Raw genomic sequence first — 13908 nt, forward strand, 5'->3', positions numbered from 1 at the left:
GGAATTGTTCATGTCCCTTGTCTTATATATACTTGACAAAAGTTCCTTATATTTATTTAGTTTATAGGAGAGATTGAGAATTATCTGGCCAAAAATAATCCTTTTCCTTCATTCCCGCACGCCACATCCATTTTTCTCAGTAAACATGCCCAAACCCAACTGTTGTTATTAGGTTGGTGCAAAAGTAATTGCAGTTTTTGCCATTAAAAGTAATGACAAAAGGCCAGGCATGATGGCTCACGCCTGTAATCCCAGAATTTTGGGAGGCCAAGGTGGGTGTATCACCTGAGGTCAGGAGTTTGAGAGCAGCCTGGCCAACATGGCCAAATCCCATCTCTACTAAAAATACAAAAATTAGCCAGGCACGATGGCATGTGCCTGTGGTCCCAGCTACTTGGGAGGCTGAGGTGGGAGGATCACCTGAGCCCAGGGAGTCAAGGCTACAGTGAGTTGAGATTGTGCCATTGAGCTCCAGCCTGAGCAACTGGAGACCCTATCTAAAAAACAAAAAGTAATAACAAAAACAAAGTAATGACAAAAACCTCAATTACTTTTGCACCAACTTACGCTTTTGTTCTTTGTTGATCAGTTATGGAGTGGCATTAAGATATAAATTGGTGCTCCTCTTTGTTTAACTTCTGCTGGCTTTGTGAATTAGTGGAATTGTAGCCAATGTATGCTTATACACAGAAAGGCAACCAGAAATTCTGCAGTAAGTGAGAAAGCTGATGCATGAATTCCTGAGGAGCGTCTCTGTAGGAAGAAACTGCATGATGATGAAGACATCGCCTCTCTACATCATCAACAGTTATCAGCTGTTCTGACTGGCTGTTTCCTTAGGGGCATACAAAAAAGCTTTTAATAAAAGTGAAACAACAGGAAAGGATACAAGTAAGTGCCAGCAATGCACCTAGCTACTAAGACTTCTAGGTCAAAGTACTTGAAACCTTTTACAGGGCGAGATTACAAGAATCACAAAATGCAAATTAGTAAAGGTCAAAACATTTGAGCAAATGCCAGACATTCAGTCCTACTTCGCTTTTATCTTGAAAGAAATCCAAAATCTAGTTTTAGACAAGCTTGTTTAAACACGTTTACTGATACACAGGAATACAAGTGCTCTTGTTTCAAACCCTAAGTATGTTCCAATGTAGGACTCCTGATTGATAATTGAGTCCACTCCAGACAAAATTGTTTTGGATAGCCAATACAAAAGAGAATAGTTCTGTAATCCCACCCTTGTAGTAACTACATTTTCTTGTTTTGCTGATAATAACCACTTAGTTCATGGGAGCTAAATAGTGGGGAAGGAAGCCAACAGTGGGGAAGGAAGCAAGGCAGCAGAGCCAAGAGTGGCTGGCAAGGCCTGGGTGAGCCTCCTCTGCCCAGGCTTGAAAAGGCCAGTTCTTAGATTTGTAATGACATGTATGATAAAAGAGACACTGAATTTCAGTGTGAATGTCAACAGCTGCTTCAACTATCATACCTTTTCCTAACAGCAGATGCAAAAATAGTCAAGCTGTGCTTTCATGAGATATTTATGAATCCATCAGTATTATGAAAACATTTAAATGACAAATTATGACTAAATTATATTATGTGTTACAGTACCAGCATTACTTCAAGCCTTGTAGAGGGAGTTCTTGCATAGATACAATATCATACTGATAGGCTCTATCACTTTAAGTGACATTTTGTTGTAATAAAATATGGCTTGTGCAAGCTTTAACTTTTTAAAAAATCATGAATTGAGTTATTTTTATTTTTGTTGGCTTTTTTTAGGTAGTAGGTGAGATACTGATTATAGTAGAAACCCAGAAATTATCCAGTATGTCAATAACCAGACTATAGGTGCCGGTTGAATATCTAGTAACTCAATCTAGGGATCAGACAGTCTCATCGTTGTTGGCTTATGAAACTAAAGGAAGATTTCCAGGAGAATAGTCATCAGGAAGTTAGATGAGTCAGTTGGGTTCCTGTCAAAGGTGGGTACAGGCCAGGAGTAGAGGTATAGTACGCAATGCAAGAGAACCCAAAAAGACAGCTAAGAAAAAATCAGAAAATCTGAGTTTGAGTCCTGCTTCCTCCACCTGCATTACCTTCCATGAACTTCAGTTTCCTTATCCTCAGAATGGCGGTATGGCCTTATCTCACACAACCCTTATAAACTTCAAGTGGGATAAAGTATCCACAACGGTTTGAAATCCTTGAAGTGTCAATGTAAGGTGGAACCTGTATTCATTGCCAGAGAATCCTCAAGAATAAGTCAGGAGGTAAAACCAATGGATTCAAGTAGCAGGGCTTCTAGAGGCCTAAAGTGAGAGCAGCCAGGAGCAGCTTTCTGCAGCAACTGGTAAAGCAACTACTTGAGAAATTCTGCCATCCCTATTTAGCATGGGCAGCAACTAGAGGGCCCCCCATCTACCACTTATCTCTGACCTTGCATTCTACTGCCTGTGCCAGGGCAGAAGAAGGGGTACGAACTAGATTCACCTCTTGGTAATGCCTTTTTCTGACACAGCTTGGGCAGAAGCCCCAAACTCAGAATCTAGACATGATACTTTCATTGATAACACATACTTTTGAATTTCTGTTTTAAAATCTTTTTTCTTCTAAGATTTTAATGAACTTATATTTCTATTAATTAATATATTTTATCTCCACTACTTAACATAGAAATTGTCTAGTACAAAAACTTAATTTGATTTCCCATATGTATTTTAATTTCTACTTGTGAGATCTGGAGGCTGAATGAACTCATATAAGAATATAAAGAAAGCAGCATTAACCACAGTGATTAACCTGCAGTGATTAACCTGCAGTGATTAACCACAAAGACTCAAGACCACCAGCTGGGGAATCCCAGCCTCACTCTTATGAGCTCTGTGACTTTGGCCAAATAATCACACCCCACTGTGCCTCATTTTTCCTCAAGATGGGACTAATAACAGGGCCTACCTCTGAGGAAAGTTATGAATTCACTGTAGTGGGTTAATATTTGTAAAGCACTTAGAACAGTGTCTGATACATAGTGCACATTGAATAAACTGCATCTCTCAATTCAAATCTTTTTTTTTTTTTTTTTTTTTTTGTTTTTTTGGGACGAAGTCTCGCTGTGTCTCCCGAGCTGGAGTGCAGTGGCCGTATCTCAGCTCACTGCAAGCTCTGCCTCCCGGGTTCACGCCATTCTCCTGCCTCAGCCTCCCGAGTAGCTGGGACTACAGGCACCCACCACCTCGCCTGGCTAGTTTTTTGTATTTTTTAGTAGAGACGGGGTTTCTCCATGTTCGCCAGGATGGTCTCGATCTCCTGACCTCGTGATCCGCCCGTCTCGGCCTCCCAAAGTGCTGGGATTACAGGCTTGAGCCACCGCGCCCGGCCTCAATTCAAATCTTGATGGAAAACAATGTTTTCACAAACATGGTCTGAAGTTATTATAAAGCACATGCTTCCTCTATTTTCTTATCTTATATGCAGCACATATTATTTTGACCCTTGATCCTAATCATAAGATTAAAAAAGGAATCCAAAGACTATCATGAGCTTATGCTACTACTTATAAACAAATTTGAAAAAAATTAAGAGGTGTACTGTGCATGGTGACTTTATGTAACTGTTGGCCAAATCTTTTATTTGAGCTGTCGATACTACCTTTGGAATAACCCTAAATTCTCATGACTGAGACTCAGTTAGGGTTGCTAGCTTGAAATGGCACAAACAATAAACACAACCAGAAGCCAACTTTCTTCCCCACAGTATCTTTTGCCAAGCTTAACACCAACCTACTTTTACTCATTTAATTGCCATTTATGAGAACGTAACAAACAAAAGGCACTTGTTCATTGTGTTTCTTTTTGTGTGTGTTAGCTACAGGTGCAACCTTTACTTGTCTATAACATGCCAGTGAGAGAGGTTGGGGACGCTGCAAATGGATTCTGATTCTCTGCCTCATTTGTATGTTCTTGGGCCCCCTGGTACTTTGTCAAAATGTGTGCTTTCGTGAGATATTTATGAATCCATCAGCATTCTGAACACATTTAAATGACAAATCATGAATAAAATATATTATGTGTCACAGTACTAGCATTACTTCAAGCTCTGTAAAGGGAGTTCTTGCATAGGTAACAATACATTGATAGGTTCCGTCATTTTGAGTGACATTTTGTTGTTATAGATACGGTTCCTTCAAGCTTTCAATTTTGTTTGAAAACATGAATTAAGTTTTTTTTTTAAGTAGTAGGTGAGGTACTAATTATGGCAGAAACTCTTAAACTATTCAGTATCTCAGTAACCACACTATAGTGTATACTGTATACTGGCTGAATAATTAGCAACTCAATCTAGGTCTCTGTTATGAGGGGTCATTGCTCCTCTTCCACTGAACAGACCCATCCAGAAGATGCACAGTGCTGTAAAGGCAGCATTAAGCAAGGGCTTGCTCTCTAGAGGGAAGACTTCTCATATATTTGAATCTGTACAGGTATGTTGATGAGGCATTTGGGTTAGCCCAATGCAGCTATGTTTTAAGGGAACTGTAGATGAGCTAATGAGACTCGTAAGCAATTTGCTGGTTGTTCTTGCCAAGCTCCTCACAAGCATCAGATAGTCATACATCCTATACCTTGAAAACTCACTTTGGGACAAGTTTTTCAAGGTAGACAGAACACCACACCATTCAAGCTGCAAATGATCTTCTCATGTTGACCAGACACAGATTTTGAATACATAAATCACTCTTCTTCTGCATGGACATTCCTGAAACATAACTGAGCCCTTAGCTGAACTCAAACTTTAAGACAGATATGTGTGTGTGTGTGTGTGTGTGTGTGTGTGTGTGTGTCTATCTTTTTAAGAGGTGGGATCTCGCTATGTTGACCAGGTTGCTCTCAAACTCTTGGCCTCAAGTAAGTGATCCACCTGCCTCCATCTCCCAAAGTGCTGGGATTACAGGTGTCAGCCACCATGCCTGGCCCAGGTATGTATTTTTAATGTTCATAGTAAGATGTGTATTTTGAATGACTATTAGGAATTGGAAACTATTTCAACATCTAATATGTTCACTACATTGTTTTAATTGTGGACAAATACTACAGCAGCAACTCACTATCTCAGCTTACAAAAAAGATTTACTCATTTATTATTATGATTATTTTAGAGACAAGATCTCACTCTGTTACCCAGGCTAGAGTTCAGTAGCATAACTTACTGCAGACTCTAACTCCTGGGCTGAAGCAATCCTTCCACTTTCAGCCTCCCCAGTAGCTGAGACCAAGACGTGTGTCATCACACTTGGCTAAATTTTTTTTTTTTTTTTTTGTATAAGCAGGGTCTGACTTTGTTGCCCAGGCTGTCTTGAACTCTTAGGTTCAAGCAGTCCTCCTGTCTCAGCATCCCAAAGTGCTGTGATTACAGGCGTGAGCCACCACGCCTGACCTACAAATGAGATTTATAATCAAAAGCCATACATTCTGACGAAACTATTAATGAGAAAGGGAGTAGATATATATTTGAGTTTTTTTTTTTTAAAGACAGAGTCTGGCTCTGTTGCCCAGGCTGGAGTACAGTGGTGCAATCTTGGCTCACTGTAACCTCCAACTCCCTGTTTCAAGCGATTCTCCTGCCTCAACCTTCCAAGTAGCTGGGATTACAGGCATGCGCCACCACGCCTGGCTAATTTTTGTATTTTTAGTAGAGACAGGGTTTCACCACGTTGGCCAGGATGGTCTCGGTCTCCTGACCTTGTGATCCACCCACTTTGGCCTCCCAAAATTCTGGGATTACAGGTGTGAGCCACCATGCCCGGACCAATATTTAAAAAAAAAAAAAAAAACCAAAGAAGAAAAAAGAAGTGAACTCAAGTTTCAAAGGTCTTACTAAAGGTCCCCAAAAGGGTTTATGTCACTGCCACTTGATTATGGAGAGTAGATTATGATGGAAAGTGTAGAAATAGAGGGTGGATAAAGTAATACAATGACAGAGATAAGTGGCAAATGATTACCCTATGCTAAACTCAGACCCCTAAATCACTTCCGAAAAACTCCTATAATGTCAAGTATAAAGTTTAGCCTTGGCTTCCTCAGTGAGATGTGTTAAGACTTTTAAGGCACTGAGAGTGCATGAGGGGTCCCCCTTTTAGAGACCAACATGAACATCCAAATACTCCAAGGTACCTTAAAACTTGACAGACCTGGTTACGACTTCTGGGCTTCTGAAGTTTTTTACTCCACTCACAAAGTAACAATGCATGTATTAATACTACTACCATTACTATAAAGACAACAATAATGGCAACTATCACTGCCACTATAGCCCCTGCTGCTGACCACCACCTTTCCTCTATCCAGCACTTGCTTTGAGCCAAGCCCTGTGCTGGGTGCTTTACATAGATACCATCCAATCCTCCTAGAGCTCCATTAAAAAAAAGTGTAATTGCCTCCATTTTACAGGTGAAGAAACTGAGACTTAAAGAAGTTAAAAATCTATCCCAATGGCAGAGGCAGATTTGAAACTAAGTCTACCCAACACCAAAGTCTACTAGCCTTTGACTGTGGCATGCTTTCAGAGGTACTATTTACTGAGCTTCTGTTATCTGCCAGGCACTAGGCTAGTCATTTTCTTAAAAATGTAAGTCTCAAAAACAATGTTAAGAGATAGGTCACAGATCATAAAACAGAAGTTAGCAGGGTAAAATAACTTCCCAAGAAGCTCACAGCTAGTAAGTGGCAGACTTACTTTTAAATTCCTGGTTTACACTGGTGAAATAAAATAAACCTAAAAATTAAAACCCTTTCCTTTAGTGTAAGGAAAACAAGAGGGAAAACTCAGTACTAACCAGTTTAAATCTAACATTACATAAAACAAAAACAGACTTACCTGGCTATGTTTTTTATGCCAGAAAATAATTAAACCTGTTTAGAGTTCTAAGCACCAAGCCAGCCACAAAAGACTGGAAACAAGAGTCAATTTTAAGTTATGAAGACTAACACTCTACACAGTTCCAGAACGCTTTCAAATAACATTTTAAATGATTGTTCTTTTTCTGAAGAAAAAAGAAAAAACCTCCAAACAACAATAGTTTATCCTTACAACATTCTAGTGATATAAACCGGGAGTTAGTTGTTTTCTCTTCATAGAAAGGAAAGGTCCACTGAGTACAGAAAAACTAAGGGATTGTCTATAGTTCTGAAACTTGAGCCTGCTGGCCTTCATTCAGAGGTAGATCTCTGCCTGCCCAATGAGGATGCTCCGCCCTTGACACTAGCTACACTTTTCCTCCAATGAAACAAGGCGGGCGATTTTCACAGGATTATGTCCATCCGTTGCTTGAATTTGGTTCTCCTGCCGACAGCATTAATATTTGCTTCTAGATGTGGGGTTCAATTCAGTTCAACTGTGATAATTTTTAATTCACTGCTTTTTAAAAAATATATAGTTTCTTAAACAAAGAACTCAATGGAAATAATTCACTGCTTTTGACCTTTAGCTCAGAACCTACTTCTAATCAAAATATCAAAAAATGTGGCCACGTGAGGCGGCTCACACCTGTAATCCTAGCACTTTGGGAGGCCAAGGCGGGAGGATTGCTTGAGCCTAGGAGTTCGAGACCAGCCTGGGCAACATAGCGAGACCCTGTCTCTATTTATATTTTTTTCGGTTTTGTTTTGTTTTTTCTGAGACACAGTCTTGCTCTGTCACCCAGTCTGGAGTACAACGGCACGATCTCGGCTCACTGCAACCTCCACCTCCCAGGTTCAAGGAATTTTCCTGCCTCAGCCTCCCAAGTAACTGTGATTACAGGTGTCCACCCCTACCCCTGGCTAATTTTTTGTATTTTTAGTAGAAACAGGTTTCACCATGTTGGCCAGGCTGGTCTCGAACTCCTGACCTCAGATGATCCACCCACCTCCACCTCCTAAAGTGCTGGGATTACAGGTGTGAGCCACCCCGCCCGGCCTTTTTATGTTTTACTTTTAAAATATTTTTAATATTTAAAAAACCCAAAATAACACAAAGTGGCTTGAATAGAGAAAATAAAAAGAAGGAATCACTTTCATTATATAGCAGAAAAACACACAAAATTCCTACTCAAAAGAAGGCATAGGCAAGATACTAGTAAGAAAAAGAGAAACAACTCCCATTGATTGAGCACTCACTATGTGCCAGTCACTGTTCTGAACACTTGAAATGCATTAACTCATTTATTTTTATAACAAATCTTATGACTGCCATTTTGTGAGTGAGAAAATTGTGGCACAAAAATGTTAATAACTTTCCTACGATGATAGGATTCGGTGTCATGGTAAGTATTAACAGAAGAACAAGAATTTAAATCCAAGTAGAGAATCCACATTCTGAACACATTATTCACAAGACAGAGTATAATTTAAAATGTGGTAAATGACAGTGCCACTAATGGCTGCTAAGTGGCCTGGCCACAGCTCGCCATGCTCTTTCCACCACACCACTAGACCCTCTAATAGCAAGAGAATTATGGACTAGACAGGGGATGAGGCTGACTCAGGAGGGCAGCAACTCTATCTTTGTGAAAAATAACATCATATGACCATGTTTACCAAAACCAAGTTGGAAAAAAAAACTTTAAGAGTAAATTTTGGAAAGGGAAGTAGCCATGTTCAAATTATTTTATATAAGGAAATAATTGATTAGAATGTCTATACCAAAAGCCACAAATATTTGCAGAATACAAAAATCTGACTTTAATAAACTTTAAATAATCTTTGGACTGGCAAGCTTTTCTTTCTTTCTTTCTTTCTTTTTTTTTTTTTTTTTTAATATGGAGTTTCACTCTTCTTGCCCAGGCTGGAGTACAATGGCGTGATCTCGGCTCACCACAACCTTCATCTCCTGGGTTCAAGGGATTCTCTTGCCTCAGCCTCTGAGTACCTGGGATTACAGGCGTGAGCCACCATGCCCGGCTAATTTTTTTGTATTCTTAGTAAAGACGAGGTTTCACTATGTTGGCCAAGCTGGTCTTAAACTCCTGACCTCAGGTGATCCGCCTGCCTTGGCCTCCCAAAGTATTGGGATTAGAGGCATGAGCCACCACGCCCAGCTGGACTGGTAACCTTTTCGAGGAAAAGAAGCTCTTCCTAGAGTTGGATTTTCCCCTATCCAAACCTATTTTTTCCATTTCTTCCATTAGACCTTTGCTTTGATGATGATGATAATGATGATGATGATGATGATGATGATGACGACGAGGATGCTTTTGCATTTACTGAGTTTCTACTTTATGCTCAGAAACGTGTTAAAGTTTTTGCACTTAATAACATAAACTTTCATTTAATATTCATGACAACCCTACAGAGTCAGCATCCTATTGTCTCCATATTACAGATGAGGAAAGTGAGAGTTTAAGAGGTGAAATAACTTGAGTTATTAATTCAATAATTAGATAAATTCATTTCTATCTGACCTAAACACCCATAATATTAATCAAATAAGCAAATAGGGGTGGTTACCTGACTGTCCCCTCCTTATTTAGAGACAAAAACCACAGTGAGTGCTGCACATTCCAGCCAAATTCCATCACTTCCAAGTACTGGACAGAAATGAACCGATATAGTCAGGAGGCTCCAGAGAGACACACTGGGCAAAGACTGGCTAGAAATCTAAGGGTGCTTTTGCCACTATCTTTAAGCCAGAAAGAAGTACACTCTCTTAGAAGTAAATGAAATATTTATAAAGATGATCTAACTAGAAAAACATCCCAAAGACAGACCACATTTATTAATACAAAGTTCATCAGGGTTCTGAAGGAAAACATGAGGTGTTTCAAGACTGCACTAAAATACAAAAACTCAAGGAGAGAAGTAAATCTCCTATTTTAAATTTTAGACTAAAATGTATTTACATTTGAATACATTACCTATAGCTGTATATTATTATGTTTTGATAAGCAGTAAATCATGAGACTAGATCTTAAAAGGAAAACCACGATGGAAATGTTTAAAATATTTACTGAGGTAATAGAAAATAACTTCAATGCTGTGTACATTATTATTAAGTAGTGTATTTTGTTAGAAAGTATAATCTGTAAATAGGCACAGTAAATGTTTGCATAAGTAATATATTTCTACTACAACAGATTACCAATGTGGATGATAAAATATGAGAGAAAAATAAAATGACTTCTCTCTTAGCTTTCCTACCCTTACCCCCTCACACCTAGACCTCCCGCTCCAACCACTTGCTCTTCTCAGGAGGTGCCACACTCTTCTAAGTGCTGGTGATGTGCACAGTTCCGCCCCTGCCTGGAACTCGCTGCTCCTCCCTGTTTCTGCCTAAGCCACTTCACCTATCCTCCTCCAGGAAGCCTCCGAGATCCCCTCCTCTGTGCTGGCATCTATCATTGCACTTTTTGGTATCCACAAGAGACTAAGAATTCTTTGATGACAGAATTATTACTGTCTCTCATTGTTTTTTATATCGCAGCACATGGCACTTAGCTAAGGTACTCAATACAGTAAGTGAATGAAAATAGATTGTAAATTTGACTTTTTTTTTTTTAAGAAATAAAAGGAGGGGCCGGGCGCGGTGGCTCACGCCTGTAATCCCAACACTTTGGGAGGCCGAGGCGGGCGGATCACAAAGTCAGGAGATCGAGACCATCCTGGCTAACACGGTGAAATCACGTTTCTACTAAAAATACAACAAATTAGCCGGGCGTGGTGGCGGGCGCCTGTAGTCCCAGTTACTGGGGAGGCTGAGGCAGGAGAATGGCATGAATCCGGGAGGCGGAGCTTGCAGTGAGCCAAGATGGTGCGACTGCACTCCAGCCTGGGCGACAGAGCAAGACTCCGTCTCAAAGAAAAAAAAAAAAAGAAAAGAAAAGATATAAAAGGAAAAATATGTTTAAAATGCAAATCCTGTACAATTTTATTCTGGCCCTCATTGTTCATAAGGCGTATTTTAAAAACACATGTAGAAGGATTTACTGGACATTGTCAACTGTCCATCACTATAAATATTTCACACCTCTGAGCCATGTAAACACGCTGTTACTTCAAATTGGTTATTATTCAACGAATGCATAAACTCTGATGGTGCAGTTGAATAATTATACATATAAAATAAAACCACTTCAAAACCATGATAAAAATTAAAAAGTACAACGGTAACTACAGTTTGGATAACTAGACGCTCCCTAGCTCTGCCACTGGCTCCAATGGGGAGAAGCCATTTATCCTTTGCTCTCAGTCCCTTCACCCATGAAATGGGGGTAACCATTCCTGCCACTTCCTCCTCCCTTCGCATCTTGCGAGGAGAATGGGGGTAAAACATCTGTAAGAGCACAGATCTGACAGATATTCACAATAAAGAGCTTTACGATAAAGGCACTAGCTCAAAAGTAGTGCCTAACCCCAAAGAAGAGTTCCCACTATCACTTCCGACGGTAACAACCCTCACTCCCCGCCGCTCTGGTTAGCAGGCTGATGCAGGAGGCTCCTGCATGAAGACTTTGCAGTCATACTAAAGGCCACATGGGTGGGCACAAGTTCCTCTCGCCGGTGCTTGGTCTGAGCCAAAAGCCACGAGGAACTTGGTCACCACCAGCGGCTACGATCGCTCCCCTCCGGACCCAGGTAAACCTGCAGAGTGAAACAGACCCCGGGGCTTTCCCCTCCTCCAAGTGGGGTCAGGAGCCGAAGGGCCAGAGCAGCCGGAGGAGGAGAAGGAGCTGGGACTGGCGGGCTCGGGCGAGGAGCTCACCTGGCCTCCCCGGCAGGCGCCGGGAGCGGGTGCGGAACGAACACCCCACAGTCAGGCGGCGCCGGCTGCTGCTTCTTTTTGGAGCGCCAGAGGTGGAAGGTGGTATGCTTCTTAGGGGGTCTGCACTGGCTGGGCTCCCCGGGGTCGCCCTGGGCTGGCGGGGACAGCGGCATCGTCTTGTCCTCCTCCCGCTGCGACTGCCGGGACGCGATCCTCTCTGCCGCCCGGGCCCTGTGGAAGAACACACCTGGGCGCCAGCGCCCCAGACTTTCCCAGCGCGCCGTGGGACCCCGCCCCCTCGTCGCGGATGCGGGGGACGGCAGCGGGTTGCAGAACTAGCACCACGCGCAGCGCGAGCAGCACTGCAGCCCGAGCTCTTGGGGCGGAGGAGGGGACCCAGCCGCGGGAGAGCGCCCCCTCGCTGCGCGGGCGGCAAGGGGCGCGAGTCCAGGTGAGGGGCGCGAGTCCAGGTGAGGCGCGCGAGCCGGGAGCCCCAGGTGAGGCAGACACGCCCCGGCTCCCCACCCCCGGGGCGCGCGGCGGCCGCGGGACAGCGACACCTACTGGATGCTCTGGGCACCGCGTCTCCCGACACTGCATCCCAGGCTCTAAGCTGGGACCCAGAGCCGGTCCGGCTTTGACAGCGCCTGGGGTGCAGCGGCCATTGTCGCCTGCGGAGTTGTTGGCTGCTCTTGGCCTGTGACAGGCTGGTAGGATGAGTCGCTGCTTAGCCACGAGCCCCGCCTGGAGAGGGATGGGAGAGGCACATCCCGGGGGCGGGCCGCCCAGCAATTAGGACCCTTCCACTCTGATCTCTGGGTGACTTGGGCAATGTCATGTGCTGGTGGCTTCTGTTCCTGTTCGTGAACCGGGTGGCAACTCTGCCAACTCCTCTCCTCTCTCAAGAGCCTGAATAATTAATTTGTACTCATATCTCATAAAACACAAAAGGATTTAAAAAATGCCAGAAGGGAATTAGGCATATTCCCTAATTCCCAAAGGGCTTAATAGATCCCTCGCAGTAAATTAAATGCCAGTCCCACAAGGTATTTACATCATCTGCATTACTGTTGATGACTTTCTTGTCTTAACTTCACAGTCGTGGCTAAATAGCAAAGGAAATTAATACTTAAGCAAAGTAAGTAAACGAACAATCATTTTGGGTATCATTAGAGCAAAAAAAGTGCAAGAACTAAGTACTACTTAAAAATTCAATACAGTACAAGATCCTCTTTCATGGTAATAAGTCTTTATTTTCCTCTTGAAAAACACAACTCATTCATTCGTTTATTCTCTCATTCACAGAACATTCATTTTTATTAGTTTTTATTTACATTCTTATCAAGATGTAATTTATAGACAGTAAAGTGAACAAATCATAAGGGTAAAACTCAAATTTTTACATATTTATGTGGTTGGGGTATAAAAAGTTTTTTAAAGGAGAGTTCACATTGTCCTAGAAAATTATTCTGTATGTGGCTTTTAAATATATGATTATAGGCCGGGAGTGGTGGCTCATGCCTGTAATCCCAGCACTTTGGGAAGCTGAGGCAGGCAGATCACTTGAGGTCAGGAGTTCGAGATCAACCTGGCCAACATGGTGAAACCCCTCCTCTACTAAAAATACAAAAAGAAATTAGCTGGGCGTGGTGGCAGAGGCAAGCCTGTAATCCCAGGTACTTGGGAGGCTGAGATACGAAAATCGCTTGAACCCAGGAGGCAGAGGTTGGAGTGAGTCGAGATGGTGCCACTGCACTCCAGCCTGGGCAACAGAATGAGATTATTTCTCTAATAATAATAATAATAATAATAAGTAAATATATATGATTATAAAAACATAGAATACTTTCAAAACTTTAGAAATCTCCCTACTGTCCTCTTCCAGTACATTACCCCTCCCACCTGTAAAAGTTAAAAACTATTTCGTCCTCTTTTGCTGGAGATTAATTTGATCTTTTCTGGAACTTCATTTTAGTGGAAAATCACAATATGTACTCTGTTTCTGGTTTGCTTTGCTCAATATCAGTCGGTAAAAATCATCTATATTGTTGCTTACATTGTAGCAATTTTTTGTCTTGTTTTGTTTGAGACAGGGTCTCACTCTGTCACTCAGGTAGAAGTACAGTGTTACCATCACGTCTCACTGCACTCACTGCAGCCTTGACCACCCGAGCT

General features: G+C 42.0%; 1 protein-coding gene across 1 annotated transcript in view; it reads right to left on the reverse strand.

Moving 5' to 3' along the window:
• The window catches only part of CRYBG1 (crystallin beta-gamma domain containing 1), a 214597-nt gene extending 202369 nt beyond the window's left edge, over positions 1-12228 (reverse strand). The window contains exon 1 of the mRNA XM_077999635.1: positions 11734-12228. Within this exon, the coding sequence (XP_077855761.1) occupies positions 11734-11906 (173 nt within the window). The 5' untranslated portion in view covers positions 11907-12228. The remainder of the gene's footprint in view (positions 1-11733) is intronic.
• Between the last annotated feature and the right edge of the window lie 1680 nt (positions 12229-13908).

Source organism: Macaca mulatta, chromosome 4, assembly GCF_049350105.2.
Source record: "Macaca mulatta isolate MMU2019108-1 chromosome 4, T2T-MMU8v2.0, whole genome shotgun sequence".
In the NCBI taxonomy this organism is placed as follows: domain Eukaryota; kingdom Metazoa; phylum Chordata; class Mammalia; order Primates; family Cercopithecidae; genus Macaca; species Macaca mulatta.